The sequence below is a fragment of the Coturnix japonica genome, chromosome 1 (assembly GCF_054131305.1).
Source record: "Coturnix japonica strain WE chromosome 1, WE-NBRP24, whole genome shotgun sequence".
Taxonomy (NCBI): Eukaryota; Metazoa; Chordata; class Aves; order Galliformes; family Phasianidae; genus Coturnix; species Coturnix japonica.
In genome coordinates, this window is record NC_140663.1 from 71,281,442 (window position 1) to 71,306,325 (window position 24,884).

The following is a 24,884-nucleotide window of genomic DNA, read 5'->3' on the forward strand; positions in this document are numbered from 1 at the left end:
TCCTGCTGACTGCGTTATTTCGGCTATTTGAAGATACTCAGCATGACAGAGGTTCCCCAGTCTTCTGTGGCACATGTTCCAGTGTCTCTTGCCTCTCTTTACCTTTTTGAAGAGTCTGCTGTCCAATCCTCCTTTAGGTAGCTGAAGGCAGTAGTCAGATCCCTTTCTTAGCTTCTTCCTTTTCAAGCTGAGCAGAGTTTCTATCACCTTTCATATGCCATCTGCACCAGTCCCCTGACCATCTTTGTCAAAAGAGTACTGTGAAGGATTTGGATTTAAAGTAGTGTTCTGGAGCAGAAGACGCTCTTAACACATATTAGATAATCTTCTCCCACAACACTACCTTCCCAAAATCAGGCAACCACAATAAAGTTTGAAAAAATAAGCCCTAGGTACAGCTAAATGAGATAGTTTTGAAGATATTCTGTTTTTCTGCTTAGCTTGATTCAGAAGACTGAAGTCCTCGTTGCCAATGGTGGTTGGTCAATGTGCTGCAAGTAGCTCAGAAGAACTTCGTGGAAACTCTTATGTAGAGAAGGAAGGTAGTGTAAGTTAGAGCTTGTCAAAAGCAGGCAAAATGTTGGTTCAGTATGCAACTCAGTTCTTGATTTAAGGAGTTTCAGGGAGATCTAGGTTTAGACTGAGACAATACACACGTGAGAAGCAAGTTTGGACATCCTTTAATGCCATTAGATATTCTAAGCAATATAGGAAATACAGAAATCAGAAACTACGCTTTGAACATAGGGACTAACAATTATTCTCTCTCCTCTTCATTGTAATCTCCCTGTCAGGTCGGTCATGGGTGGGTCTTCATCAAGTGGGAAAAATGAAACAGAAAAACTGAGAGGAAGCAGAAGGAGCCTCCTTATACAGAATAGCATCTTCCTTGTAGTAATGCACGGAAGAAGAAAGTGAAATTCCCTTACCAGTCACAGTGACAGAGGGAAAAAATAATACGTATTCCTGACTCTTTACTCCCTCTGCACAGACACAGTGAGTTACCCTGTTATACATGAAAAGTGAATGGAATCATAGCCAGTCTTACTACCAGAACATGTAACCATCACATTTAGGAAGAGTGACTGTGCTAAAGGGAGAAAGAGCTAGTCAGCTAATTCTGCTGAGCTTCTTCATCTAATGCTTATTCATGGTCTCTGTAATCCAGTCCACATAACGCACAACCTTGGTGTAGAGACCAAAGGTACCACATCTTGGTCCCCAGGAGACCAACCCAGCCACATAGGACAGGCTGCTATTAAAAGGATCTTGGATGGAATAGGCTCCACCACTATCCCCCTTACAGCTGTCCTTGTCACCACCACCAGCACAGATCATATTGTCAGTGAATCGGTATGCGCTGGAATCAGCAGAGCCCTCTGGTTTCACAGAACGGCACTTGTCCATGTCCACCACAGGAATCTGGGCCTTCCAAAGATAAATGGGCAACCTTCCTTTCTCTCTCAACCCCCAGCCAGCAATATAACCTAGAGTCCCTTCTTGTAGCTCATATTCGGGCAATTTGCCAGGAAGACAGAGGGGTGAGATGTTTGGACCCATCTCCACAGGTTCCTTCAGCTTCAGTAGTGCAATATCATTATCAAAATCAGTCCTCTGGGTGCCTGCGGGCAGCCTCTTCCAGCCCGGATGGATGAATGATGCCTCTGGAACCAGCCTCTTGCCATCTCTGTACAACGCTCCTCCACCAACATTGATTGTCCCAACAAACATACTAGGCATGTCATATCCATCCAGCACATGAGCTGCAGTCATTACCCATCTTTCAGAGATGAGCACGCCAGCTCCTCTTGGATGTTCAAAAAACACCTGCCAGGGAAAGTTGCCTTTTTCTGCACGAGTGCCTCCAAAAATCCTTCCTGTCTCTCGGATAGGATTACTAGGTATGCCACAGACTAGAAGGAAAAGAAAAAAGAGGAACCAGGTGGGAGAATTAGCAGTTACAAACAGAAGTTTACCCGATAATACTAAAATGCCCATAGTCCCCACTTTCTTGTATCTTCTAGATCATTTTTGATGCTGAATACTGAAGGACATGCGCTCCTAAAGCGCTTAGTATTTAGATTTAGACTTCAAGTAAGAGTGGTGAAAGTCTTTTCCCTATAGTGCCACATCACCAGAGACTGATGGAAACTGAACCCAAGTAGGGTTTGAAGACAAGCTACAGCTCTCAGTATTGTTTAGGAGGGAGTGAGGAAAGAGAGACCTGGTATTGCGGCACATCTCTTTTGACCTGTCAGGCTTTTTGCTATGCACAGAACAGTCAGAGATCTGAATAACTGAATGTGCACACTTGAAAGTACTCAGAAACAGAGTAAACGAAAGAAGCATGGGTCTTTGTTACTACGTATGCATACGTATTCACAGGTTTTGATAGTACCTGCAACACATGTTGGTAGCTCTGTTCCCATTTCTTCACTGATCCATTGTCCATTGGCTGAGCACTGATACACCGCTTTGAAAACATAAGAAAAGAGTGCCAGAAGGATACAATCAAGCTGAAGGGAGTGTAAGCAGTGCCACTGTATAAGACAGTGTATTAACCTTATCACTTCCAAAGCAAGTACAGCTTGATAAATTTTAGTGAGATCTCTCTAAAAGCAGAGAACTCCATCAGGGTGCTTCTGCCCCTGTTTAGAAGGGACCTCATTTACTCCTTTACTTCTCCACCAGAAATGTGTGGTAAAAATCTCTGTGGTTCATACACGAGACAAAAGGAGACAGGACTTGCTATTACATCTAAGGTTAACACCCCTATTATAGACATTATGTCCGTCTATTCAACACAGAAGCAACACAAAACTGCTGCCTGCAACCCCACACCAGTAAGAATCTTTACACAGCCTTGACTTAATAGGTTATAATCCATCCCCATGACAATTACAGTACTAATTCTTAGGCCTTTCATCAAATAAATATGTTTCTGTAGCAGACACAACACTTACCTTCCCCTTTGTTTTGTAAGGTATAGTAGGGTGCTTTGCAGAAATACTGGACAGTAGCTTTGTACAGAGGCTCATGAAGTTCAGAGATGTACTCATATTTGCCATTGTCAATAGGACCGGGATCACCACAGTTCACAGCTGTAGAGAAGAAACAAACAATCAAAGACAATCACAGGGGTATCTTCACCAAACAATCTGATTATTCTCTAGTATGGGAAACCATACAGCTCTGCTGATCCCTGTATGGTCATTCATGCTTACTTCTGCTATCCTTTCAGCATGCTCACATCTCATTCCTTCATTGTTCTCCTAGTCTGGAGATAGTGAGTCTAGAGCATAAATACTCCATTAAAGTCTGCTTCCCACAATACAGAGACAGGTCACTTACGAATACAGCTGAAATCAGAGTTGGTCCATTCACCATTGTTCTGACAACTGGAGTGAAAAGTCGTGATGCTGTCATGTTGCTAGGGAAAAGAACATGACACATATAAGTCACTGGCCCTGAAACGGATCTGAAGTAGACATTCTAGTGGAGGTTCCTCAGGATACTGCAGTTGCTGGAAGAAGTCTGAACTTAATACAGCTTTGGCAAAAACATTAAGCCCTTTTGCTCAAGACACCTGATGGGAAATAGCAGGAAGCTGCTGGGAGGGGCAAAGAGAGTGTATGCTTTTTTTGTGTAACTTACCCTCACAATTTCATAGCCTTCCACACATGTCACCTTCACACTGTCCATGAAGATATACCTGTCCTTCTTTGGGTCAAGAACAGAATTGGGAGTGACACTCAAGGGACACGTTATGGCTTTGAAGAGATAAGAGGAAATCAATGATTAACTGATTCAAGATTTACTTTCCTTTAAGTAACAAACTTCTTTCTTCACAGTGATTATTCTCTCTAGTTAACAGGCATCCTGTTTAGTTAATAGCTCCTTAGCTGTGACTAGCAAACACAGCAGCCTGAACACGCTGTTGTACCATGAAGCTGACCCAGGGGAAGGTCTTTCTCATCAGCAAAGGGAATTTATTCCTAAGTGTGTACTCACGCTCAGCATAGTAGCGTATTTTCCAGCCTTTGTGCTGTACCACATTGTCCGTCTGGAAAATTATGTCAAGAATGTTGCTCCTAGTTTTGATTTCAGGAGGACCCGGGAATTTGCTGCCACAATAGGGACCATAACGCTGCTTTCCAGAGATAAGCTGGGAAAATAACAAGCAAGAAGTGCTGAAATACAAAATGTCTTCCCGGAGAGATTCCTAATAACTTTATTTTTTAGTATTCCCAAAAACTTTAAAAAGCAGCATAGATGAAATTAAGCAATCAGAAGGTCTTCTGAATATGAGGACATCTCTGGGGAGACTCAGAGCATCCTGACTTCCTCCCTACCCCATACCTACTGTTAAACTGTCGTGGCAACTCCCTTGTGAGTCGGCTGGTTCCACATCAAAGTCTTCATTACGTATGGTCAACGCCACAAAGTAGCCTGGCTTCAGAACCACTTGGTACTCGCATTGTGAGTTCTCTGGGTACTGATTGGGATAGTTTGGACTAGCAATCACTCCTGATGGCTCAGTGAAGACATTGCCACTGCAGTTCACTAGGATTGAGGAGCAGAGAAAGGACTCAGAAAGGAAATGGTTCAATTATGAAGCAGACGCGCTTTCCATCTTCTGCTGTATCTCCAGTCTCTCCAGTCACCTGCATTAACCACATCTAACACTGCATTTTCCCAAGAAACTGTGAAGAATCACAACTCCTTATTCAGTTTACAAGGGACCTTAACTTCTAGTGGTCTGACCTACCTTGCCTTCTTGTCCGTCCTTTGGAACGCAACTTCCTGGTGTCCTCAGTACTAGGGAACAGCTTCAGCATATCACTAATTTTGTTCAGCCTTGCTTAGTGTCCTCTCTCAGCCTTGTGTTTTTATCTTCTTTAAACTACTTCATTTTGTTAGGAATTTAAAAAAATTACAGTATGCTAAGAGCGATCTCCATCACAGTCCTTATAGGAGGTCATATAATAGTTTCTTAATTCTCTTGACACACACACAAGTAGAATGTTAAGAATTCACAAACTCACAATCTACTGCCAGTTCAGATTTGCACTGGGATGTCCTTTTCATTATGATATATCTGCTGTGACGGACTGAGAGGGATAGCAGAGAAAGTCTTTCAAGCACAATATCCCACTTGGCCTTATTTAACTCTTTCTGTTGACCACAACTCATGTAGATTTCTTACCTCCACACGTTTTCTTATCTTCATAGAGGAAATAATCTGGTGGGCAAGTACAGAAATAACCTCCAATATAATTATTACAGTAATGACTGCAAAGTTCCTCCACAAAATCTGCGCACTCATCCAAGTCTGCAAGTGTGAAAAGAAAATATGTCGGGTTAGTAACAGGCCCTTGGGGCAGGAGGAAGATGGGAAAGTGAAGTAAAAACTAGCAAACAACAAGGGAAAAATAACTTAAAGGCAGCACTTAGACTGGCCACATTGGAAAGCAGTCCTGTCTATCTGAACCTCTTATTAAATAGGACTTTTTCAATAAGGAAACCCATTCTGACATCTCATCTGCCTTCCTAGTCTTGAACACTACAGAGATTCAGAGGAGTCCGTTTTAACCTTACCCACTGCAACATAGTAGGCTGCAAAACCAGTGAAACGCTCCTCATTGGAAAAGTCTGACTGGAAGGTCATAGTCAGGCTGTTGTAAGGGATATAAAATTCCTCCACAATTGAGGAGCCAGGAGCATGAGCTTTCTTCCTCCCACAGACCAAACCTTCTACACGGCCACCAGACAGGATCTGCAGAAGAATTCAGAAAGATCTTGTCTCGTTACTGAAATATGTGTAATCACTGGTATTTGGGTCCTATAGTTGATACATGACTAATCAAAGGCTTCTAAGTTGCATTCATTTTTCATGACATTTAGATTTATCTCTTAGGGCACAGCCATGAAACAGTTAGCAGAAGGGCCTCAAGCTACTTTTTCATCCAGAGATGGTCAAGGGCAGAAGAGAGTCAGCCAACATACAACTAAACATTGTACATTGAGAGAGCAGATTTCTTGCCATATGTAAGACCCTTGAGAAACATTTCCTCTTACTGACGTCCTCGCTCTGAAATACCTGTTCTGATTTTTCAGATAACAACTTATGTGAGAGAGATCTCAGCTAACAGCCTTTCCTCAGGCCCACCTGTCCAAGCAAATTAAATCTGTGTTTCAAAACCAATGGCTGACAGTCTGCAGAACAGCCTAACAGGTATATTGGTTTGTTGCAAGTGGATATGTTGTTGTATCCTCAGGCAAAGCACACCCATTCTGCAATCCCACACTGGTCCTTCAAGGTCTCCTGGCTCTGCACTTGGCCTTACTGCACTTTTTTACACATACCTATTACAGGATGGGATGGTCTAATTTATGACTCCTTGTGTGGAAATGTTAGATGTTTTGTGGCCTGTGGAACAACATGGAGCAGAAACAGTAGGGTTCTATGTTTTAAACAGATGCAAAGATTGGGTCCACTGCATTTTATTCTGAGTAGCCACTATCCATGCACAGATCACTGGATTGTTTTTAACTTTAGTCATTACCAAACGATCTCCATGTTTGTTAACTGTTTATGTTCTCTCATTGACTAATTCTGAATAATTTCACAAACAGAAACTCAATGCCTTTTCTACAAAAATGGACATTTCCATGGTTTTTGTACCTGAGCTTTGCAATACAGAGGTGCTATTAATGGGCTCTACCAACGGATATGAGAGGGACACAGGGAGTACAGCATGGATATCATGCTCAGTTGACAGACAGTGCTCATGTCATTACAATTTAACAATTAACTTACATTAATGTAGGGACCATTAGCACAGATATTTCCAGTCATTTGGGATCATAACAGAAATAACGCATCCCTTATTCCAGCCTTGAGCTTTGAATGCAGCCCTGCTGTTATGTGCTATACCTTGACTTCTAGTCTTTTTCTCTCTTGATGAGAACAGGGAGGGACAGTACCTTCACAGAGTCATATTCACAGTTCTGCGAAGGTTCAAGATCTACATGCGTGAAATAAAGGCGAATGCCGTATCCTGGAGGGACCTGGATTTCCCAAGATTGCTGCAGATCATTTGGGTACACCTGAGGATAATTAGGTGACAAGATCTCACCATACATGGAGGCTGCATTAGCCCAGACAGGATGACAGAAGAAGATAAGGTACCTGAGAAAAGAGGAAGAAAGATAACATTGCAGAAGTCTTCCCCATCTGCATATGCACACAGTCCCTAATGAAAAGGCTGGTCTTGGGCTGTATGTAGCAAACAGCATTGGTCCTGTCTTTGGAGGTCTAATGACCAGCTGTGGGGCTTCTGCCTGCTGCAGAATTTCAGACTGAAAGATCACAATTGCCATCCTGCTCTTTGCTTCTCTCCAGCTGCAGAGGAATGGTAATGCTGCAGAAATTGCATAGAAGTGTCTTAAATTATAATTCTTGCTTCACTATCTTGTTTTGAAGGCTGCTTGGGCACAATAGACGCATACAGATTTGAGAATCACTAGATTAAAAGCAAAACACCCTTCATAAAACGAAAGTATTAATAAACCTGCCCCACGGAGATTCAGTAACTTACCACATCTGGAAAAAGCTGATCTTCTTTCCTGAAAACATTCAGGGATTGGACTTTGCCTGGGACAAAAAACAGCATGATTGATTAATGTCACCAGTACTTCTGCATGTCAAAGACTCTAACACTCCAGGCTCATGGAAAGCTCACCACTGATTTGCTTTAAATGCAAGACTATTCCCTGCTCCTTCCTGCATACAGCAACCTCAAACACTGAGGAGGTATGCTGGGCTCACTGCTGACAAAACAGAGCAGTAATCTCTAGGTTGTTACTCACAGGTACTCTTATCCTCCCTTTATGTCCACCAGTGTCTCCAAAGAGCATTACAGAGCATAACAAACAAAGCACCTCCCAACCAAGGGACCCAATTCATTCTTCCCAGCACCCCAGCATGGGGGAAGCCTTCCATTTCTAAAGCTTGAGATATTTACCTTCTCTCTCTAGTCCATGTGTCTTTCTTCACTCCTGTCTTCCCTTTCTTTCTTCTCTTTTTCCTTCCTTATCACTTCAAAAGTATCCAAGCCTGACGATACGGTGAAGAGAGCTTCCATCTGCAATGTTGCAGCACCCCCTAGCAGTATGATGGAGCTTCCAGCTTTCCCGGTCGGATGTGGTGCACGAAATAGCTTTCAACAGAAGAGGGGAATTTCCAGAACAAGTTGCACAACCTTTGTTGGCTCCGGCTGCGTGGGGGAGTGCACATATCTGGTGTGTTTTAGAGATTTGCAGGAAATCAGATGACTTTTGAGAAAAGGGAGGGGAATAGAGCTTTCAGCTGCCTCCCATCTCGCTCTCTTTCTCCCCCCTCAGAAAGTCATAGATAAACTACAAAGTGGGTGTTGAACAGGCAAAGTCCACCTGAGATTGGACCTAGGGCTCTTGCATGGAAAACAACGCACTGGAGACCAGTTTGTTGGAAATCTATTCTGGGACTGCAAACCTGTGGCCAGAGGCTGCTGCTGCTCCTGATCTTAATTGTCAGAAGTGCATTTAGGGGGAAGGGGAAGGGGAAGGGGAAAGAAAGAGAAGGGAAGGGGAAGGGGAAGGGGAGAAGAAGGGGAAGGGGAAGGGCCCTGGACCAAGTTTGATCTAAGGGTGTAAAGAAAAGGGAAACCCTTAATCCAGCCAGTGCCCAAAGCCAAGACCAAAATACTACTGTCCAAGCCAAAAAGCCACCAATGCTCTAGAAATCCTCACCAATCAGCTACACTGGGGCTGAAATGTAAATCTACCCTTTACAATCAGCACAACATGCTCCAGAGCTTATTTTGGCCTGAAAACCCAACAAAACTAAACATACAAGTTTCAACAGGCCATAGGCAAAATGTGATAGCAAAGCTCATGACTCCTTTATATTGTGAAGGGAGAAAAACACCTACGGATGAATCATAATTGGCTTCACTGTATTTGGGATCAAGGATTTAGCTGAAGAACATGCCTAGTGAGTTTTATTGTCTGACTGGGAATGGGAAGAGAAAGAAAACAGTATGTCATATGAAGCACAAGGTTCACAGAACCACAGAATGACCCGGGTTGGAAGGGACCTCAAGGATCATGTAGTTCCAACCCCCCTGCCTGGCAGGGCCACCAAACATACACCTTTACTAGATCAGGTTGCCCAGGGCCCCGTCCAACCTGGCCTTGAACACCTCCAAGGACGGGGCATCCACAACCTCCCTGGGCAGCCTGTTCCAGGGCCTAACCACTCTCCTAGTGAAGAACTTCCCCCTAACATCCAACCTGAATCTTCCCTCTTTCAACTTAAATCCATTTCCCCAGGTTCCTCTTTCTGTCCCTCAGTGCAGAGGAGGCAGCCCTAGAAAGTCAGTCCTGCAAGAGTCTGTGAAGAACTTGTGGGGGTCTTGTACAGCTGTGATCTGTATGAGCATAATAACACACATTAGCAGAGGTTTCACCCCGGCTGCGCTCCGAGGCGCTGTGTCCGCACTGTGCGGCTCAATGAGGCCCCACATCCCGCCTGTGCCCGGCCCGGTTCCGCTCTAACGGCTCTTAGCGCCACGCGCCGCTTGCCCGCGAGTAACCCCTACTGGGGCACATCCCCTACCCCTCCCTGCCCGGCTCTCTCCTGTCCCGGCTCAGCCAATAGGAAGGCGAGCTCCTCCTACCCGGCTCGGCCCCGCCCCCTTCTCTCGTGTGAAGCCCCGCCCCCTGGGGAGCTTCGTCCAATCACTGTTTAGCGGGGACAGCTCGCGGCACCGCCCACTCGCTGGGTAACCTTTGCCTTACTGAGCGCGGAGCCCCGCCCCTCTGCCAACGGCCGTCCAATCGGAGGCGCCGAGCGGGCGTGGCCGGAGCCGCTCAGCCAATGGGCGACGAGAGGGACTAGAGCGGTGCGGGGGCCGCGGTGTCGGTGCCGCCGCTGGGTTCCAGGAGCAACCGGCCGGCGGGGCCGGCGGACAACATGGCGGTGTCGGGGTCCGGCTGGAGCCTGGCCCGGGCGGCCGAAGCCCTGGGCTCGTCCGAGCAGGCGCTGCGCCTCATCGTGTCCATCCTCATGGGTAAGGGCGGCCGGGGCCGAGGGCTCCGGCCCCGGGCACGGACCCCACGGTCAGCGGGGCCTCTGCGGGCAGAGGGCGGGCGGAGGGGAGACCTGTGTCCGGGTGCTGGGCCGGGGGGGAGAGCCGGGCGGCGGGACCTGTGGGTTCGGATAGAGCGGGGCGATGGGCAGCAGCGTCCTCAGCGCTGCTGGGCGCACAACTTAGTTGGAGGAGTTGTATCCAGAGCTGGGACGGACACGCCGTGATACCGAGCCCACCGCCCGGCGGCACACGGCGCTCAAAGCCGGTGTCACATATGGGTCCGGTGCTCCTTGAACTCCAGCAGCCTGGGGCTGTGAGCGCTGCCCCGTGTCCCACGGCCCCGCCGCCATCTGGTGCAGAACCGTTTCCTATTGCCCCGAGACGTGTGCAGGGTGCTGCGGGACATCAGGTCCCTCAGGGGCACGGGGGGAACCACGGGTGCACAGAGCTTTCATATGGCTGGGCTTGGCCAGGCCATCTTTGGCCATCTGTACCATGCTTTGCTCAAGCAGGGATACCCACAGTAGGGTGCCTGAGACATGGACCTGTCCAACCACCTCTTGGCCAAGGGACAGTATTGGTGTGGATGCCCCGTCCTTGGAGGTGTTCAAGGCCAGGTTGGACGGGGCCCTGGGCAACCTGATCTAGTAAAGGTGTATGTTTGGTGGCCCTGCCAGGCAGGGGGGTTGGAACTACATGATCCTTGAGGTCCCTTCCAACCCGGGTCATTCTGTGATTCTGTGGTGTCTACAGCGGCAATGGGAATGTGCAGGAGTGGCTTGTGCTCACTACCAGGTAGGGTGAGTGAAGCCTGCTGTCTAAGTGGCTAGAAAAGCTGGCATGTTGTCCTGTGCTCCACCTGCGGTGTTGCAAAACACGTGCTTCTTATGCTTATCTGAGCACATTCAGTTAAAACTCATGGCCAAGGCAAGGCTGGAGTCAGGATGTGTCTAATATCTGTGGGGGTTTAGTGTTCAGGTGTGTTTTTACAGGCTCCCTATAGAAGTCTCTGGGGATACCTATGAAACTTTGAGTTTTATGGGGGGAAAAGGATGGTGTAATCAACCAGAAAGAAAATATAAGCTTTTTTTCTGAACCTGAAAGTGTATATTAGAGGATATGGCAGCTCTCAGAAGCTGCTGAACTTTATTAAAAAGAAAGAGCAAAAGTGAGTAATAGGAAACACACACAGGCCATGGAGATAGGTCAGTGTGAATTAATGAGCTCCACAGCTTTTCCCACACGTCTCTCTGAGACCTTAATTATAAGTTGATTCAATTTACTTTCCCGGCAGTAACCTAAACCAGAAAAAGCAGACGGGCTACTACTACTGGGCGAGTCAACTGAGCTATGCAAGAGACTTGTCCAACGAGAACTGATTTAGAAGTGTTGGAAGATGGATGTGGAGGCAGACACATGCTGTAGAGCGGCACATTTGCAGAGCGTGCGTTGAACAGTTCTTAGAGCTTCTCTTTTTCCTTCTGGAAGCAATGAACTAAGACATGACATTGGAGGGCACTGTTTCCTGCTTGGTGTCCTGTGGGTGAATAAAATCCCTTATTAGTTTGAGATGAACAGCAGTTGATTTACCATCTTAATGATAGGAGGAGATGCCTGCTGCCATCAATAGATTAGTTGAGCAGGTTTCACTAGAGCTGTTTGATGCTCAGCTGCATAAAGTCTTAGTTAGGTTTTTAATTAAAAAGGCCTTGGGATCAGGAGCTGGGAGCCTGCACATGTCCTTCTTCCCTGCATCCCCAAATGTGCAGCTCTAGCCTCTTGTTTCAGTATACATTCCCCTGACCTTTCTCCTTACATCAGTGTCTCTTAATTGCATTCAGGAGAAGACATAACTTCAGACAGAAAGCTTAAGGGCATGCAAAACAGCTTTGCCTTCAGTTTGGTCCTCATGCAAGTCGTGTATGCAGTCAGGCTGAGAGGATTGGCTCCAGCTTTCCTGCATAATGGATAGCTAGTAAAGCATTATATGATTGCATTAAAAGGAAGTGCCAAGCACAGCTCTAGAGCAACAGGAGAGTGAGAACAGCTTCCTAACCTGACACTGACATTAAAAGAAATGCTCTTTTCGTTGCAGCTTAGCTTACAGTCCTCTTATTGTTACTGATGGCTTTAGGCCTTTGGTAAGGAAACTGTTGTTGATGAGCGCTTCATAGGATGGCGTGGGGCAAAAACGAAAGGCGTTTTGAAAAGCTGGAAGTTGTGTTAGGGTAAGCCAAGTGTTGCTTTTTCTTGACTTCCTCCATTTCAGGTGTTTGCAGGGATTCAGGAAGAAAACAGTTCTTGCCTGCAGCTGGTACTGCCGAGTTATATCAGAACGAGACAATGAGGATGAAGTATGATGTTGTGTTCTAAGCGTGGATTCAAAAGTTGTTGCTCTTTTCTCCTCCAGTGATGCAGTTCAGCATCTAGAGCATGCAGTTCTACTGCAGCGACTGTCTCCAGGGTTTCCCTGTTGTGGAGATTACCAGGAACTGACCAAAAAAAAAAAACAAAAACCAGCCTTCTGAAAAATAGGAAGGAAATAGGATTCAGAGTAAGAATATTCACTTACACATTGTCTGAGATAAGCAAGAGATGTCATTTAAAACTGGTAACTGTCACTGTTGAGGGGGGGGAAAAAAGGTAGAGATAGGATGAAAAGATAAGGAGGAAGGAAGAGTAACCAAGAAAAATAAATTGAGTATAAAGAGCTGCACGTTTCCTCGGCAAACTGGTGGAGATTGTCAAAGCGTGTTTCTAGTAGAGTTCTAGTCGCTGAAGTAAGCTGGCTCAGCCAGTGCTGTACTCACTTTGTGGAGGAGGAAAGGAGGGAGCACCTCCAACTATGGGAAGAGAGGAGAGGTTGTCCTTTTGTCTTTGAAAGGAGGCTGGCTTCTTTCCTGCTGTCACTGTTCAGCCAGGAACCAGGAGGCCTTGACACTGTCTGTTTAAGGCTTTAGGTTGGCCTTACTTCTTATGTGGCTAGCTGTAAAGTAGAGCATGATCCCCAAGAATCGGTTGTGCTGATCTGGCCATACTGTCTCACAAAGCTACCTGGCACTGCCTCAGGTGGAGGTGGGGGCAACGTGCTGTTGACAGCCCTGAGCCAGAACTGACCTACTGATCTATCCAGACCTGCCAGGAACACGCCTGGGAAGTGTTCCCTGTTTTATAGACATAGCAGTGACATGCGGGAGTTACTCTTTTCCTATACATCCCAGAAATCATCTGCTTTGAGTGTTCTTTCCTCATCTTCCACCTCACACCGATGGCTTGCAGGCATTTCTTTGGATTTTCCTCAGCCTGGCTATAAGGACAGATCACCTGTTGGAGTGTATTTTCAGCTCGGTTTCATCTGAAAGGAATGCTGCTCGCGTGCTTTGAGGTGGTTCCGCTGTGCAAACCAAAGCACTGTTAAGTGGACGTCAAAAGTGCACTCCCGTATTGAATTCAAATTCTCACGTATGTGCACCGGTTCTTAAAGTTGTGGAGTTCCTGTGCTATCATAGGCGGAACAAGAGAACACCTTTGAAGTCAAAATACTAGGTAGGGCTTACATTACATCCAACCTATGTAAACATGACAGCAAGTTTTCCAGATGGCAACACTAATTCCAGTAACTGCTTTCCTGCATTTCCTGTGCTAATTCATACTCTTTCAAGGACTCTGTGGCGGGGTGGGAGTGCTGCCGCTGTTATCAGTAAGAACAACTAATTACTTAATAGATGGGAGTGTTCTGTGGTGGACAGGCCGCAGCGTAACTTCCACTGATAGTCAGTATCTACTGCCACGTGGGGGTTAAAGTTTATATCTGCAGTGTGGAATTGGCCCAATTGTAAAACTGAGAAAATGATCTGTGTGCAGAAAAGCTGTAAGGAAACTGCCCACAGGAACAGCAACTTGTTCTGGTTATCAGAAGAATGTGGGCTGACGCTGCGACTTTTGACTGGGAGTAGCACCTATGTAACGCATGAGTGGGCCTTAAATGTCTAGCTTTCCTAAAACAGATATTAGTAGCCTTCCATTTGCGAGGACTTAAGTATCTTAGCTTTCAATATGAGCCAACAGTAATACTTCCTAGTTTTTTTTTTTACCACTTTTGGCTTTACAGAGCTGTGGGCAGTTGTTAATAGGTTTATTAAACTTGAATAGTATCTGTTTCACAGGAAAATTGAAATGAGAAGACCATCTGTCTCTGTGTTTCTGAGCTCGAGGCTGATAGGCAATGCCTTGTTTTTTAATCATGTGAGTTGTTTGAATTACTCTTGTATCCCCAGAGAGCCCGTGTGCTGAACTCTCTCTGACAATTACTTCTTTCCTCCTCTGCTGGCATTCAGGAGTGGTAGAAGAAGATGCTGCTGACTTGGGCCAAAGGGCAAATGCTGTGGTGGATGCGATAGGGTTGGAAGAGCTGGACTAAAATAGAGCAGGAAGGGAAAGGAGGGTTTGAGTAAGGCATTTTGTATGGGAATTAGGAGCTGTTCTTGCAAAAGGGAGAGCAAGGCTGAATGAGCATCCAGGAGCAAGGTTGCCAGGGTCTGTGGGCAAAGAGTTGTGGAATGTGGACACTGGACAATCATTCAGCATGAGAAAGAGTCTGCAAAGTGGAAACTGGTGCGCGACACAAAATGAGGAAGGAACAGTAACGAGGAGGAAGGGCAGAATGAGAGATGGCGAGAAGCTGTGGGGAAATGGGGAGAAAGCAGATGAATTTCTAGAAGAAAAAGTACACAACTGGGCTCAGTAGTGCACGTGGCATTCCAGGATCCACAAGGCAGCCCAAGTCCTGACTCTGTAATTCCTTCACAAGGGATGTGGGGGAGAAGGGAAGGACCAGAAAATGCCTCCAGTCATCTCAGCCATTAGCACTGACTGCAGCACGTGTACTTGACATAACAGTACAGTTTGTCATTTCCTTTCACTGTGTTTAGATTTGGCTTTACTTCTTGGAAAGGTTCCATCCATCAAATGCTGCTCAGTAGAATGTGCATTTCATTACCCTATTATTGCATCATATAAAACATGACTACTTACTGCTACCTTTGCTCTGTTAGTTCAGGTAGCAGACATCTACCCACAGCTACAGGCTTTAGCTGGGCTTATAAGTAGTGTGGGCACCAGTATTGTGGATATTTGTCTGGATTTTTTGTTGGGATTGATTTGTTTGCTTTAATTTTAATCAAGATAACAGAACACAAATTTGCAAAGTAAAGCATTCGTATGAATTTCTGACATTTCATAGCCAGATTTAAGGCTGCTTCTACTATCCCAATTCAACTTGCTTACGCATATGCCTTTAGAAACACCGTTAGCGTGAACAGACTTAAGATACTTGTAAAAGGAACAAAACTTACTATGTCAATATGTATTAAAACATTTATTGTCTCATTTATTGTGGCTGTGTTTATTGTATGTTTCATGACCCTCACCTGAACCCTTAAGACAACAATTTAATTTACTCTTGGGATTTTATATGGCCCATCTCACCATACTGCCAGAGTGATTCACAAATATTGACTCCTCACCAGAGCCACGGATAATAATCTGGAGTCATTCCTAAACTGGGACATGTTCTAAAATACAGAAAAAGCAAGGAAAAAAACCTCCTTCCACTTTTCTTAGCTACTCAATAGGAAATGCTTTTAGTACTGGATGGCCACAGTGATGTCTTCCTGGAGCCTTCTCTTCCCCAGGCTGAGTAAGCCCAGCTGCCTCAGCCTATCTCCATAGGAGAGGTGCTCCAGCTCTGATATATCTTCATTTCCCTCCTCTGGACCCATTCCAAAAGCTCCATGTTTTTCTTGTGCCCCATACCTGGACACAGCACTCCAGATAGATATACTGGGGGCAAAGTAGAAGACAATCAGCTCCCTCATCCTGCTGGCCACCCCTCTTTGATGAAGCCCAGAATACTGTTTGCCTTTTGGGCTGTGAGTTTAGGCTGCTGGTTCATATTGTTTTTCATCTACCAGGACCCTTATGTACTTCTTGGCAGGCTGCTCTCAAGGAGTTCATCTCCCAGCCTATACACGTATCTAGAATTTCCCTGATCTAAGTGCAGTACCTTGTTGAATCTCATTAGGTTAATATGGGCCCACCTTTTGAGCTTATTTAGGTCCCTTTGGGTGGTATCCCTTCCTTCTGTCGTATCAACTCTACCACTCAGCTTAGTGTCTCTGCAAACTTGCTGAAGGTGCACTGAATCCCGCCGTCTGTGTCCATGATAAAGAGTACCAGTCTCAAGACAAACCCCTGAGGGACACCACTTGTCACCAGCCTCCACCTGGACATAGAGCTATTGACCATAAGGTTACTCAGCATTATGTAAGAGGTCACTGAGGGGGAGCAGGGACTGAATATCAAGTGTACTTCAGCACTGTCCCTCCTCTTGTAATGTGTAATGCTAGAAACTCCACTAAGCCACCTATCATCCATCCCCCTAGGTGGAAATACAGTATCAGAAATGGCCTGTACTGGTGATGCACCTACATCAAGTGCGTGTTTCTAATAACATGTTCAACAAAGCTATATTCTGGGCCATCACAAATGTTGCTGCTTGCTTACACTAATGTACAACTCTTCCATCTTTCTCCCCCTCTATTCAGGATATCCTTTTGCCTTGTTCCAGCGCTATTTCCTCTTCCAGAAGGAGACCTACCTCATTCATCTCTACAATGTGTTCACAGGACTCTCAATTGCTTACTTCAATTTTGGTAAGATGAGCTTTGGAAAAGAGAGCTATTAAGCCCAGAGCTTGCTGCAGTTTGGGAGGACCTGTAATGGGAAAAATCTCATTTTTGCTTCATCTCTCTCTCTCCACAGGGATGCAGTTCTTTCATTCACTGCTATGTGTCCTAATCCAGTTTCTCATCCTGAGACTTATGGGTCGCACAGTCACTGCCGTCCTCACCACGTTTGTCTTTCAGATGGTAAAATTCCCTTTCTTACTGCATCATAGACTCATAGAATGGCCTGGGTTGAAAAGGACCACAATGATCATCCAGTTTCAACCCCCCTGCTATGTGCAGGGTTGCCAACCACCAGACCAGGCTGCCCAGAGCCACATTCAGCCTGGCCTTGAACACACCCAGGGATGGGGCATCCACAACCTCCTTGGGCAACCTGTTCCAGTGCATCACCACCCTCTGAGTGAAAAACTTCCTCCTAAGGAGGTTTTGTATCAGTTCATAGAAAGAGTTCTCTGTTCATTTTTGCAATTCTCAGTAGCAAATATAGTTGGAAAAGTGGAAATAGATCAAAAAGCTGCTGGAGGTTTGCTTTAAATAACCCAAATAATGGTTTCTTTCAGACGTACCTTATGGCTGGCTATTACTTCACAGCCACAGAGCACTATGACATCAAGTGGACGATGCCACACTGTGTCTTGACTCTCAAGTTGATTGGTAAGCAATGCTGTCTTGTTATCTTCTGCATTCTGTAAGCCATGCCTCAGGGAAAAGAAGGCTGCTTATTCAGCCCAGTTAGTCCATTACAGATCTTCACATGATTGTTTCTCACCTCTAGGTCTGGCCATCGATTACTATGATGGAGGAAAAGATCCGGTGAGTAAAACACAAATTCTCCTTCCTTCCTCTTGTTTGCTATTCTAGTGATCTAGAAGCCAGAAAATCATGTTCAAAGGATGTAAATTAGTAAGCTGCAATCATTGTTCAGCAAAAGCCAGAACCAAGAGGGGGGTATCTGTGAATATCTAATAACGCTGAATTCCAGAGTGGAAAAAAGATAGTTCAAAATGGAAACAGTAGCAATTACAGATGGACAAAGGTTGTTTCAGCACTGAATTGTGTCAAAATATTGTTCTGCCCCCATCCAAATTCCCCACCATGTGCTTTCCCCAAATCCGTTGCTTTAGATTCCCAATCTCCAATGCTCTGTGTCTTGTGCGTAGTATTCCCTTAATGCACAAACCATCAGCGCTGGATCTCAGTTCCCATCTTCCTTTCTTTTGTTGAGTCATATCATACCTTCTTGGATTTTTGCCATTTGTTGTGGCCCCGATATTAGAGAAGATTAAATGGTGACAGAAGTCACACAGCGCAGTGTGTGGAAAAGGACAGAACACTTAACAGTCTCTTAATCTTAATCAGGCATCTTTGTTTCTCACCTCCTGTAGGAAGGTGAGTTCCTACAGTAGGAACTGTAGGGCAGCACGGTCTGGGTACATACTGTTGCAGTCAGGGATTGGTAATGGTCAGATACAGAGCTCTTACGGCGCATCTGTGCTGGCAGGGATGCATGTTAATAGATTTCTTCCTTATTTTGAGCTTTTATGGGAATGTAGATCTGTGCATCTGGTCTCAGCTATTGGATTTTTTTGCTGTTTGGAGATAGAGTGAGAGGGATGAGGAGAGTAACGAACATGAAGTACAAAGTGAAAAGTTCCCTGTATGTGGAGAGCAAGAGCTTAGACCAAAAAGGAGATTCACTGAAAACATCCAGAGCTAAGTATAACAACCCTTAGGATGATGTTAATCCAATCCCTTTGGTGCAGGAGTTCCTGACCCCTGAGCAGCGTCGATTTGCTGTCCGGGGAGTTCCTACCTTGCTGGAGGTCTCAGGATTCTCCTATTTCTATGGTGCCTTCATGGTGGGGCCTCAGTTCTCCATGACAGACTATCAGAAACTGGCAAAGGGTGAGATGACTGACGTTCCAGGCCAGAGACCCAATAGGTAATGAGATCCACTTAGCTCCTTGCTTTCCTAAGATCCCAGAATGCTGAATCCTCCATGCATTCCCTGCAGCAGAGTGCGTTCTTACCTGGACACTGAAATACTGTGACTAAAAGTGATTTATAAGAGAAGGCAGCCAATCAGAAATTGCTTATAAACTCTGCATAATTTCCTAGCATTATTTGGGGGCACAAATATTAACACTTGACTTGTTTAGTACAGACTCAGTCCTGACCTGGTATGGTCAGCACCCCAGCTTCCAAGTAGAGGCATCTGCTGCAGTGGAATGTGGTAACCCCCTATTGCTGTCTCCCCAAACTCCTCACGTCCACTTCTGTTTTTAAACAGAGCTTTTCCTTGACCTTCATGTTTTTCTTTCTCAGTTTTGTGCCTGCTCTCAAGCGCCTGAGTTTGGGTCTCTTATTTCTAGTGACCTATACCTTGTCAAGCCCATACATCTCTGATGAATACCTCATCTCAGATGATTACATGGTATGTATATATTTCACAGTTCTTATATGTGGAAGAATTTTACTTCTCTGGAGGGCACTGGATCCACAAGAGTAGACGAAAATCATTCTGTTTTTTTTAGGTTTGCCTCAATTCAAAGATAAGATAAGTCAGCAACTGGTGCTATGCCTTCCTATAACTGTACCAGCGTGAATAAAAGAGGGTATCAATTCCAGCAATGTTTAATACTAATTCCAGAGTACTTGTTTCGATAGTCAAATATCACCAAAGGAAGTAAAAAGGTGTATGAAATCAAATAACCCAGTACTCTGGTAGTCCACTTTATTTAGTGTTGCAACATATTGATTAGATTAAAATGAAAGATGGTGATGAGATCTCATCTATCCACATTATATATAGCCAGAACTCATTCATTTTTATTCTGTTTTATCTCTGCAGGAGAAGCCTTTCTGGTTCCGCTGTGGTTACATACTGGTCTGGGGCAAAATTATCCTCTACAAATATGTAACTTGCTGGCTTGTTACGGTGAGTCACAAGTATTTCTGCAAACAAGGCAAATGTACAAAGTTAGCACCTTTGAAGTTACAAAGTACTCTTTTGTACTTAGCACTAATAGGATGCAATTCAAGTGTCTAGATATCGGTGCAGATCAGCGTAGTTTGCTGTAAGTAAAGCAAGGGCTAACTGATGAAAAGGAGATTTTAACCCGTTTTCTCCATCTGCAGTGGTACCATCCGCAGAATCAGAACTTCCCCAGCTCTGCCTTTCTCATCTTTCTTCTGTGTCTTTTTCCATAGGAAGGCGTCTGCATCCTTGTTGGTCTAGGGTACAACGGGAAAGACCAGAGTGGAAAACCTCTGTGGGATGCCTGTGCCAATATGAAGGTCTGGCTGTATGAGACAACGCCTTTTTTCACAGGGACCATTGCTTCTTTCAACATCAACACCAATGCTTGGGTGGCCCGGTGAGCAGGACAAATTTCTACATCTGTAATGTCAGTAGTACCTTTGTCAACAGAACCAAGATCATTAAGTTGAGAAGGGTGTACCTGGCAACTCCTAGTTCTGTTCTCACCCTTCTTCCATTGGAAACAGCTTACGGAGTTGGGTAGATCTTTCGATCCAATTTAAAAAGGCAGTTCTTTGTTAATAGAGGCAAGAAGTTGAAAATGGTAGAAGCTGGAGGGAGGAGGTTAGAGTGGAACTGCAGTGAGCCCTCCTGCCTTCTTGGTCAAACAGTTGCAGAAGAGTTGAAACCAAGAGGTAGTTTCCAAACTACTCCAGCCTTGGTGCTTCCTATGCAGTGACAGGTTTTGGTTCAGATCTTGCTGGACCACAACTGAATTGTAAAATATCTTCATTTCTACGAGTGTTGTCAGAAGAACCACCTATCCCCACTAGCTGGCATTTCTTTAAGATAAGGACTGAAGTGTAAGTTGCCGTGATAAGGGGAGCTGTCTAGCTGTTTCTGTTACCACAGGGAAATGTGAAGACACAGTCCCCTGGGCCTTGCATCTCTGACATGGAGAGAGAAGGATAAACAATGAACTAGAAGCACTTTGTTTCTTCTCTGCTCTAGCTACATCTTCAAGCGCCTGAAGTTCCTGGGTAACAAACTGCTGTCACAGGCACTGGCCCTGTTCTTCCTGGCTATTTGGCATGGACTACACTCTGGCTACCTGGTGTGCTTTCAAATGGAGTTGCTCATAGTCATCGTTGAAAGACAGGTGCGCTTTGTCAGACTTAGCAGAATGAGGTCGCCTGCATTAGCTTTTCCCCTTGAGCCTGGAAACTGCCACACTGAAGGGTTTAATAACTGCTCACTTAGAAACTGGTGTTCACACATGGTACTGTTCTGTTCAAGGGTTCAGTAGGTTCCTAGCTTCCACGCTAGCACTCCATAGGTTTCTTCCCATCAGCTTTTACAGCACAATTGGCACGAGCATAGCACAGTTGAAGTGCTTGCCAGCTGGGAAGGTTGGAAGACAAGCACATGAGCAGAAAGCTTCTGCTAAATCTCAGGCAGTGAAAGAAAAGTATTCCATAGTTAGCCTTTTCTTTTTTTGATTAAAACTTCAAGAATAGGGTATGTACTTAGTTTTTTGTTGCATGGTTACCAAAGTTAATTAACAAGGATACTCTGGCTGTAGAGCCTACAGATACAACCATAAGACATCCAACTGAGGAAAGCTTTATTTTTCTTTCCACTAGGTTATAAACCTTGTTCGGGACAGTCCTACTTTAAGCCGGTTGGCCTCCATCACTGCCTTGCAGCCTGTTTTCTATGTGCTGCAGCAGACTAACCACTGGATGTTTATGGGTTATTCTCTGGTGCCATTTTGCCTTTTCACCTGGGACAAATGGATGAAGGTATTTATTAACCTTAAACACACAGTCCACGCCACCAATCCCTTTTACCCCCGCTTGCCCTCTCATGTGGTCTTAGCTGAAGTCTGCTTGCTGACCCTTAACCCTTTCTCTTTACAGGTGTACAAGTCTATTTATTTCCTCGGCCACGTGTTGTTTTTCACCTTATTACTGGTGTTGCCTTATATTCGCAAATTACTTGTGCCACGAAAAGAAAAGCTAAAAAAAGCAGAATAACAACAGCCAACAGGTAAGGTTGTACTACGTTCAGGGACACCCTGCAGGAATCCCACACTTGGACAAGGTGGTGATGTGAAACAGCAGCGCTGCAGCCCTGGAACAAGACAACTGAAACAGGCCTAATAGCTCTTTCTTTTTCAGATTGTACCACCCATGCATTTGTAGGAGTTAATTTAACACTCCAGAAGCAAAGCATCACCTGCCAAGTTTGCTGTGTTGAAGTATGACTTTTTTTGCAACGTGAGGAGGGGTAAAAGAGAAAGCACAGGGTCAAAGACCCGAAAGGAGGGGAATGGAGTTGTCTCTTTCCAGACCCTCCAATTTCTGTATGTTGCCTTATCTCTCTGCCGCCCTCCAGTGGACACTCTCGTCTCTCTGCTGATATCAGATGATTGTAAAACACAACGCGGGCACTATATCGGAATGGAGCTACCCTCTGACTTTTCTACGTTTGTCATCCAAGATAAAGTTGCTCCTGTTCTTTTTTCATATGTGCTTCGGCTCGTTTCCTCCAGGGTGCGTCAGTGTGGGAGTCACGAGCTGTCACACACAGAGAAACAGCTGCTGGGCCCAGCAAAGAACTTTGGTTCCATAACAAATGTGGATTTACTATCAAGGGTGATGTCCAAGCTGTTCATTTACCAAAAAAATAAGTACAATACACAGTCTTATGAAAAGTTACCTTTAATAGGAGGAAAAAGGGTTGGTGGGGCAGTCCATATAAAGTTGCATTGCTCCAGAAGCTACAAAGAAGAAACTGAAGCTTTTTCCCCTTTCAGGAGCCCAAAGCTGCACCAGGTCCACAAAGAACTAAAAAAAGCTTCTCCAGAATCTAGAGTCACTGTATAACAGTCCATTGTGACAGCAGGAGAGACAGAAGCTCATAGTACTCCCCAGGCTTCCTCAAAGGCAGTAGTAATTTTAGCACATGTGAGGCCAGCAGACAGGGGATAGTTGCTGATAGAGATCGTCTTTTCTGTATAGTCCACATTGACCTGGGGGGAGAAAGAAAAGGAAAATATATATCTGACTGCGTATCAAGCTGCATACTATCACTTAATCCCATCTACTTCCATCAGTTTCAAAGGCACATCATTGCTCCTATATGACCATGTTTCATTCGAGACTTAATATTGCCACTTTAAATCTCTTCAGAGAAATTGATAGCCCTCTCTTAAATGACAGGCCCAACTATTACAAGGCTGGGCAGTTTCTTAACAGAGAAGGGGTTGGGGGGGAAGTTGCCAAAGAATAGATTAGTCTAAAAGAAAAACAAACCAACCTACCTCAAGAGGGGCACTAAAATCTACATTCATAAAGATATTTACAGCTCCCAAGTAAAAAGGCTACATGCACTTACTGAACCGTGGGCAAAAGCTCCCACAACAATGGTTACAGGCTCTGCTTTAGGAACCAGTTCACGCAGATCTGTCACATTTGGAGCAGCAAAAGAGGTACCGATCTTCATACAGCCCACAGGTAGGTGGTCACTGACTGGATTTTTAATGACCTGTAGAGAAGAAATAATTAATGGCAGTGTAGAGGTAAGAGGCTCTATCAGATAGACAAATCTGTGCTTAAAGCAAATACGTTACTAGCTGCAAAGAGGAATCTTGAACCATTAGCCATAAACATTCGATGACTGCTTACCTTCAGTAATTTCTGAGGACCATCAGCTGCTCGAACACTGAGCTTATGCAGCAACTGAACTGACAAAACAGAAGAACATTAGTTAAGCAGGCTGTTCTCTTGCTGGAGGAAGCACGTTCTCTGCCTACCAATGAGAGCTCAACTAGGAAAGAACTTCAGAGCTCCCAGCATCCTCTAGAGGAGCTTAAAAATAAACCCAACAACAAAAAACACCCATCAGGGAGTTATTTTGCCATCAGCACATTCTCATGCAGGCCAGTCACAGAATCACAGAATGAAATGACCCGGGTTGGAAGGGACCTCAAGGATCATGTAGTTCCAACCCCCCTGCCTGGCAGGGCCACCAAACATACACATTTACTAGATCAGGTTGCCCAGGGCCCCGTCCAACCTGGTCTTGAACACCTCCAAGGACGGGGCATCCACAACCTCCCTGGGCAGCCTGTTCCAGTCCCCACTGTATTAAGGAATATGTATTTGTAGGACGTGGCTGGCAACCTGCGTCATTTTGTGGCCAGTGCAAAGCATGAATCGCTTACCCATAAGGCCACAGAATCGATCAAAAGTTCTTGGGATCCTGGTCTGAGGATTCACTTCAATTAAAACATTCTTCTGGGTATGGATGTAAACTTGCAGAAGGCCAGCCCTATTCAGAGGGCTATCCATGAGCATGAGAAGACTCTGAATGAAAAACAAGACAAATGAATATGCAGGAGCATAAAATGAAAAGGCACCAGGGAGGGATCTTGGAAAAGACTCTGTGACTGCAGAAGCAACAAGAGATAATGAATCCAGATGGCCCATAAGCACAACTGTTATGCTGAGAAACCAGCAATCCCATTCATACACAAACAGAAATGCACACGTTATTAAGCACAAGTATGGTGGGTGAAGTTAACTCTGTTCACACCCCAAAGCCATCAGATAATGCCCCAAGCGGCCCATACAAGCCCATGGTGTCAGTACCCAGCCAGTACCTGGTGTGTGATGTCGGGCCGCACCTCCCCGGGGTCCCGTCCGCTCCTGAGCAGCAGCGCCTTATGCTTGTCGCAATTGAGGAGCTCGAACGTCTTCCCCACCTAAAGCCAAAGCACGGACAGTTTGACAACAGAAACAGCGAAACATCCCCGGCCCGGCTCGGCCCGTCCGCACCTTCACCGTCTCCAGACTCGCCCCTTCCAGCACCACCAGGAGCCGCCGCTGCCCCCGCACACGTTTCGCTTCCAGCGGAGCATCATCATCCTCCTCCTCCCGCTCCTTCTCTTCACGCGGCCGCCTGGGCGCCGCCATTTTGTCTGAGCCTCGCGACGCAGCGTGACCGCGAGCGCCG

General features: G+C 45.4%; 3 protein-coding genes across 4 annotated transcripts; 1 reads left to right on the top strand and 2 right to left on the bottom strand.

The window, feature by feature from the left end:
- Window positions 1-1,084: 1,084 nt before the first annotated feature.
- On the bottom strand, window positions 1,085-8,121 carry C1S (complement C1s). Its single transcript, XM_015872625.3, is given in 13 exon segments — window positions 1,085-1,140; window positions 1,143-1,913; window positions 2,399-2,473; window positions 2,964-3,101; window positions 3,352-3,430; window positions 3,655-3,770; window positions 4,012-4,165; window positions 4,364-4,563; window positions 5,207-5,332; window positions 5,599-5,776; window positions 6,988-7,192; window positions 7,602-7,657; window positions 8,028-8,121. Coding segments are annotated over 12 exon segments (2,106 nt in total). The 5' UTR covers window positions 7,640-7,657; window positions 8,028-8,121; the 3' UTR covers window positions 1,085-1,114.
- A 1,820-nt stretch (window positions 8,122-9,941) lies between these two features.
- LPCAT3 (lysophosphatidylcholine acyltransferase 3) lies at window positions 9,942-22,393 on the top strand. Its single transcript, XM_085523472.1, has 13 exons — window positions 9,942-10,115; window positions 16,742-16,849; window positions 16,959-17,065; window positions 17,446-17,539; window positions 17,661-17,698; window positions 18,649-18,827; window positions 19,211-19,319; window positions 19,737-19,823; window positions 20,096-20,262; window positions 20,877-21,024; window positions 21,509-21,667; window positions 21,785-21,914; window positions 22,046-22,393. The coding sequence occupies exons 1-12, from the start codon at window positions 10,019-10,021 to the stop codon at window positions 21,899-21,901; spliced, it is 1,410 nt and encodes a 469-aa protein (XP_085379598.1). The 5' UTR covers window positions 9,942-10,018; the 3' UTR covers window positions 21,902-21,914; window positions 22,046-22,393.
- A 179-nt stretch (window positions 22,394-22,572) lies between these two features.
- Window positions 22,573-24,851, bottom strand: EMG1 (EMG1 N1-specific pseudouridine methyltransferase). Of its 2 annotated transcripts, none has more exons than XR_014937046.1 (6): window positions 24,707-24,851; window positions 24,532-24,633; window positions 24,094-24,235; window positions 23,555-23,608; window positions 23,265-23,414; window positions 22,573-22,899 (listed from the first exon to the last, which is right to left on the bottom strand). XR_014937046.1 is itself a non-coding variant. In XM_032441963.2 (6 exons), exons 1-6 carry the CDS (start codon window positions 24,842-24,844, stop codon window positions 22,786-22,788), a joined length of 705 nt encoding a protein of 234 aa, XP_032297854.2. In that variant the 5' UTR covers window positions 24,845-24,851; the 3' UTR covers window positions 22,573-22,785. The 2 variants fall into 2 exon arrangements, 1 of the variants encoding a protein (XP_032297854.2); XM_032441963.2 differs by having other exon boundaries at window positions 23,555-23,613.
- Between the last annotated feature and the right edge of the window lie 33 nt (window positions 24,852-24,884).